This window comes from Pteropus medius, unplaced genomic scaffold (assembly GCF_902729225.1).
Source record: "Pteropus medius unplaced genomic scaffold, Ma_sr-lr_union100, whole genome shotgun sequence".
NCBI classification, from domain to species: Eukaryota; Metazoa; Chordata; class Mammalia; order Chiroptera; family Pteropodidae; genus Pteropus; species Pteropus medius.
This window is the reverse complement of record NW_024344378.1, coordinates 12,223,351-12,229,912: the sequence shown is the minus strand read 5'-3', so window position 1 is coordinate 12,229,912 and position 6,562 is coordinate 12,223,351. Positions and strand designations below refer to the sequence as shown.

The 6,562-nt window shown below is 42.2% G+C and overlaps 1 protein-coding gene across 5 annotated transcripts in view; it reads right to left on the bottom strand.

Moving 5' to 3' along the window:
* Positions 1–6,562, bottom strand: part of GPAM (glycerol-3-phosphate acyltransferase, mitochondrial) — a 68,286-nt gene that overhangs the window by 15,139 nt on the left and 46,585 nt on the right. For all 5 annotated transcript variants that reach the window (XM_039871221.1, XM_039871220.1, XM_039871219.1 and 2 more), the window contains exons 14-19: positions 6,486–6,556; positions 5,390–5,654; positions 4,669–4,811; positions 3,389–3,466; positions 2,588–2,728; positions 1,004–1,193 (exon numbers count right to left, since the gene is read on the bottom strand). In XM_039871221.1, the coding sequence (XP_039727155.1) occupies positions 1,004–1,193; positions 2,588–2,728; positions 3,389–3,466; positions 4,669–4,811; positions 5,390–5,654; positions 6,486–6,556 (888 nt within the window). The remainder of the gene's footprint in view (positions 1–1,003; positions 1,194–2,587; positions 2,729–3,388; positions 3,467–4,668; positions 4,812–5,389; positions 5,655–6,485; positions 6,557–6,562) is intronic.

The following is a 6,562-nucleotide window of genomic DNA, read 5'->3' as shown; positions in this document are numbered from 1 at the left end:
GAAGGAAGGAAGGAAGGAAGGAAAGAAAGAAGGAAGAAAGGAAGGATTAGATAGGAAAGAGAAATACCTAAAACATCTAAAGATCAAATGAGTGTGTAGAAATTCTTTTAAACTGCACAGGGATGCACAGATGATTCCTGCAGCAGTGGAACCAGAGAGAGCACAAGTCTAGAGGTCGGAAGAGTTCCAGAGCCAGGTCTGTCCAATAACTAGCTATGTGACCTGGGATAGATTCCTCATCGTTAAAGTGAGGTGACCCTATCTCTAGACATCGATCCAGATCAGATCTCTACGTATCTCTAGAGATAGATTATCTCTAGATCTCTTCTGTCTCTAAAAATTATTGATTCAAAGTGGTTTCAGTTCTAAAGCCTGACTGCATAAGATGCTATTCCCATCCCAGTCACACTGTCCCATAACAGACAATACCGAGTGCAGGTTGTGGAGCAGCTAAAACAGACACTGCTGGTGGGAGTGCAAACTGATACACCGCTTCGGAGCCACTTGGCAGTACCTACCGAAGCGGAACATCCACACCCTGGGACTAGGCAGGTCTACTCCGAGATATACACCCAACCTACTGAGGACACGTGTTCACCCAGCGGCATATCCAAACACGTTCATAGCAGCACTATTCACAGTAACTCTGAACTGCAAACAACCCAAATATCCATCAACAACAGAATGAACAAATAAGATGTGTTAAATATTTATACAATGAACAACTACGAAGCAATAAGAATAAACAAACGACCACATATAATAACACGTACGAACCTCGCAAATCATGGTCAGTGAAAAAAGCCAGATATAAGAGTAGTTAACTATCTCACTCAATTTATATAACATAAATAGACAACGGTAGTAACCCCTATGGATTACTGGTGAGAGGTGATCAGGATATAATTTTGCAACTTTTCCCCCCAATTTTCTATAATTAGCGGATTCCTGTAATCCAAAATGTCACAGCTTTCAAAAGAAGTCAAACTAGTGACATACGTACCATATACCGCAACGTTTCTTTCTGTTCTGGTGAGTAGGTATTTGTGCAGCTTTTGCAGGTATTCCGGCTCGGGCACAGGCCCACTGAAGTTGTGAATGAAGATGGCAGCGGAGCTATAGGCCTCCAGCAAAGGCCCCAGGAGCCTCTGTAAGAAGGTGATGAACTGCTGGTGTTCCTTGGACTGGCTCACCTGAGAGTGTGAGAGCGAGAGGTCAAGTCATGGAGGAGGGGTGGAAGAGACGGCAGGCTGACGGAGGAGCTCCCTTGCAGAGCCAGTGACTTGAGAAGACGCCCTCTCACTGGCACTCACAGGAGCAGCCTGCTGTGCCACGTGCACAGAACCTCTGTTGGAAACAAAGGCTGGTTTTTTTGAAATGCATTCTTTATTGTAATCATGGACGTTGACAGTATTCGAGATTTGCATTCATTGAGCAGCTGCCTAGAAGAAAACGTCACACTTGAATGGCATAATGATGACACCTCATCATCACTAAAGAAAGCTGGTCCTGAGGTTAGACCCTCCCGGGTTTGAAGCCTGGTAGACAGTGCTCAAGTGTGCAAAAAGGTCAAGTGTGCACATGGCAAGACCACCGGGATCGTCTAAGTCATTTTGAGTCCCCGCTTCCTGCCACCCCCACATGTCCTCGTGCCCACAGTCTGGCAGAGTCGGGAGTGATGCGGTGGTGATGGGTGATTTGGGGTGGGGGACTCTCGCTGTACCCACTCAACACATATGCATCTTCAGATACGCCCCTCTGGAGTGTGGAGCAAAATCGCTGCCCCATCTCAAAACTAATAATGCCCAAAATGGAAAACAGTAAATGTCATCTGAAACCTCTAAAGCTATACCTCCTGACTCTGTGTGTGTGTGTGTGTGTGTGTGTGTGTGTGTGCGCGCGCGCGCGCTAAACTAGGGTTGTTATCCCACTGCAGAGAAAGTAATTCACTTAAAGTGTTCAAAAAAGATGGGTCATTATTGCTAATTTCTAAAATTGTAAATTATACAAAATTGATTTTTCTTAATCAGAGAAAATCAAACTTAAAAATCCAAATTTTCTCTTGTGCTAGGATTTGTTTGAATTGAAGGCAAAGAGCTCTCAATGTATGAAATTTTTGGAGTGAGGGCAAGACTAAGAATGAATCAAAAAGGGCAATCAGGCCAATTATAGCTGAATATTAATTTCTCTACCATATCCGGTATAGTATTGCCTTGTTCTGGTGATGACTGAACAAAAACACTGCCCCTTTGGGTATGAGTGCAGGTGTGGGTAAACAGGTTTGCACCTGTGCATTCTGATGGGCGGGTCATGAAAGTGTCATCCAGGACATTCATCTTCCTGAATTTTTAGATTCTTGTTTCTTTTTCCATTTACTTATACTCGAACTGAACAATTAAGGTATTAATTCAACTCAAACAGCTTGAGTGTCTTTATTTACTAGGTAGAAAGGACCACAGCTGGTTTGTGAGTACTTTAGATATGAATAAGTCACCAGAGTCCCAGTTTATCAGAACCTCATTAACTAGCAGCAACATAAATCTCAACTCATCACTGTAACGTCCACCAGAATTCTTCAGCAAAGTACCTTCAGGTAGCAATCTCGCTGCTCCTCACCAAAATCACTGTCCTCATCTTCTTCATCACTTCTCCAAGACAAAGGTTCAGGAAGCTTCTTGTCCCACTGTTGCTCGGCAAGACCAGGACTAATATCTTCCTGATCATCTTGCTATGCCAAGGAGATGACCAACAATAAACGAATATGCACAGGCATACAAACACCTGCCAGCTAGACCCCGGCCAAAGCAGTTTCCACTCATTCCCTTCCCTACTCTTCTCTAGCCATTTACAGCATCGATCCGCTCCCTTTTCCAAACTCAAAATCACACAGGAGACAGCAGAGAAGGAAAGAAAGAGTAGGGGGAAAGTTATCAGACGTTAAATAAAAATGTCTTCACCTCTTCTAAATTGCTATCTGCTTTCCCAGGCCATACTCTCTATATCAAAATTAAAACATCAAAATTAAAACAAAAACTCAGGAGAAAAATATGTATGTGTAAGCTACAAGCACACTGAGAGGTGAAACGCTTCATCTCAGAATGCCAACTTCCGGATGCCATGGAATTAAGATACATCTTAGAGGATACCAGTTACACAGAAGGAACCGAAATAATAAACAACCCCAAAAGGCATTTACTCTCCCTATTCTGATTTTTCTCTTCTCTCCATCTGGACTTGACTAAATATCTTCACCTGGACTTGACTACATATGTAATTATTGGTTAAAATAATTGGTCACAATATTGGTTAAAATAATTAGTAGAAAAGATAAGGAAATGAAGAACAAGAAACTAAATAAAGACAAATACAGGAAAGCTGTTCCTCTTACCTCTGCCACTATAAGAATGCCATACTGGATAAACCTTCCTACTGTTTCATGGCAGTTTTGGTAAAATGTCTGGCAGGGCTGAAAAGAAAAGACATTTAAATGTCAATGTCACTGTCCTATACTTAAAAAAAAAAAAAAAACCAGAAAACACTGCACAAGGTAGCCACCAGATACCAGATACTTCCATGATATCACCCACCTCACTCCACTGGGCACATCCTAAGATTTCTAATGCACGTCATCTTGACTGATAAATGTTCATGATCATGGGCAAAGCCATAGAAGAGATCTCATTCACCTGACTGGCAGAAACCCAATGCGGCACCACCTGCAAAGGGTCCTCCTGAGCTCAGTCTCCCCCTCAGTAGAACAAACTCTAAGAAGGGCTGCTTGCCAGGCCCTACTACCTGCTGCTGCTTCTTTATCAGACAATTTCTCTGCAAAAGCTAGTGTACAATAAATATGGTACACAAAGATAGTGGATGAGGAAACACAATATTTAAATAACTCAAAAAAGGCCCAGGAAAAGGATAAGGGCATTCTTGGGAGCCTTAACTACCCTGTCCTCTCCCACTCTGAACCCCAAGGTTCATGCAAAACAGATCCCCCAATAGAGCCGCCAGTATACCATATACAAAGAACATGGAGGAGGGCTGTACTCATAATAAACGTACTCATAAATGTCCTGGAACACATTTACGTAAGTGGAAGAGAATACTAGACTGTAAATAAATATGAATTCTATTTGTTGATGATTTTGAGGGGGGAAAAAAATATCTTTGCTGCTTAATATGTATACCTCATTATAAATGTCTGTAAGTGCTTGAATATAACATAAAAGCTCATTAGTATTGCTGGGCCTTAGTTTTCCCCATTTGTAAAGTGAGAGAGTTAAGCAGATGATTTTGAAGACTATTTCTGACTCTTACCTTCTGTGGTTCTACCTTCCACGAATGGGCATGTTAATTATTTACAAACCTCTGACCCAGTGCCTTATGCACAATAAGAGTTCAGTAACCTTGGCACTGACTGATGGAGAACTTTGAGCAAACGTCCTATCATGCCTCTTAGCTACATAAAGGGTTCACTGGAGCAGTCACCCTGACAGCAAACCCAGATAGTAACCAACGTATAGGTTTGGTGGTCACTGAAACCCAAGAGTAGAATGTAAAACTTCAATACTGGACCAAAAATTCTCTAAGAGAAAAACAAAGGTGGTTTATGCTGTCATAAAAATGCTGGAGAAAGAGAACAGGTACCACTGAAGAACGGTTACTTACGAGAGAGATGGTGCCTTCGTTGGAGAGTAGATAGCACAGGCTGGTGGCCTTCTGCACCAGCTGCTCCTGGCTGACCAAACCGGGGGACGTGCCAGCAGGCCCTCCTGCACCCCTCTTGTTCAGAACTGCGTAAAGGCTGCAAGCTGAGGAATAAAAGTACCAATGAAGCTGGTAGCCTTAGAGCTCCAAGAAAAACTTCAACTGGCTCAGATAACTTGGATTACCTTAATAGATCGTTAATACATTAAAAATTATCGTCTGCATTTACTGGAGAAATTTAAGTAAATCCTCTCACGATTCACTTCTCATGAGTCCATGTGATCTCAGCTCCAACAAACACCTCCCTCAGGGGCTTCGGGCCCCTCTGCTCTTCTTCTCTCTGTTCCCTCTTGATCACAAATGAGCCCCCCAACTCACTTCGCCGCCGTGTGTGTGTCTCGTCTCCCTTAGATCTTCAACTCTCCTGGACAGCAAGACAGCTTACCTCTCCTCCTTAGTCATAAGCATAATACTGTGCATACCATAATTCAGTAACTACTTGTTGAATAATAGATATAAAAATAAGCTCTAAACAGTGATATAGCAGATTATATTTTTATTTGAAAACTATAAATATAGCAATGTTCCCTTAAACAAGGTGCTATCATCCGACTGAAGTAGACACCACTATGTGTCTTAGGCCCTTTTATTTTCTATGAAAATATTTCAAGAGCCAACATACCTATGATGGCCTCCATGATAAAGACATGAAGTACCCCGTTGCTGTAGAAGTTAAGTTCAAAGACCGATGGGACAGTTGTGCTGGGAGTAATAAAAAATTCATCATTCCTGCTGGTATGGGTGATTGTGACGCAATTTCCCAGCAGCTGTATGGCATGCATGACGACATCTTCCGAATTTCCCGAGAACCCCAGGTCAAAATCACGAGCCAGGACTTCCTCCTTCATCACAAAGAAGTCCTCCACCAATGTGGAGAGATCGATTCCCTAGAGAAAGACAGGAATGGTCTCATGACCATGGAAAACCTATTTCCAAAAGGTCAAAAGGCCGTTCCACGGATTTTTTTTTTTTTTTTTTGCCCTGGCTTTCCTGCAGCTCCTTGTTAGTACATGGAAGAAAAGGGCCAGAACACCAATGCAGAGAAAGTAAAAAACAAAACAAAACAAAACAAAAAAACTGGTTAAAAAGCTGGTTTCTCCAAGAATGTCAAGATACTGATATTCCACATCCAGAGCACATTCTAGCCAGAACACATGACATGAGCACATTAGATCACAAAGAGAAGAAGGCACCATCTGAAAGTAAGAAGTGTTTACTTTTAGCAAGAATTTCCCTCATGTTAAATGTTTACCTGACAAATATTCATTTGGTGCCTCTCTCTCTATACACTGGCGCGGCGTTTGGGGTTGAGGATGTGACTGTGAGACCAACAAGCCTCTCCCATCACAGCACTTAGAGAAGGGGGAGGGTGGACCGTGGATTCTAAATGCAAATCAAATAGCTTGGAAACCATTAGCTATCAGAGTACTTACTGCATGTCAGTGAAATATGTCTATGTATGTTAACTATATTAACTCGAAGAATATCTTACTATTATAGATGTTAGGCAGTTAGAGTTGTTTTTTTTTTTTTTCCATGTAGATTTCTTCCTCTATCGGGTTTGTAAGCTCCTATGGGCAGAGTCCTCAGTTTATATTACTGTTCACCTCACAGTACTAGCCAGGAGTGGGCCAAATCTATCAGTGAATAAGTATTTGAACAGCTGACAAAGCATTCTCATGCCTACTATTTAACTCCAGGTGACACTGCAGACATACCTGCCTGTGTCTGTAGAGGAGCAGGCAAGCCACGATGTGTGTGGACATAACGGCACAGGATTTGCTAGCAGCTGAAA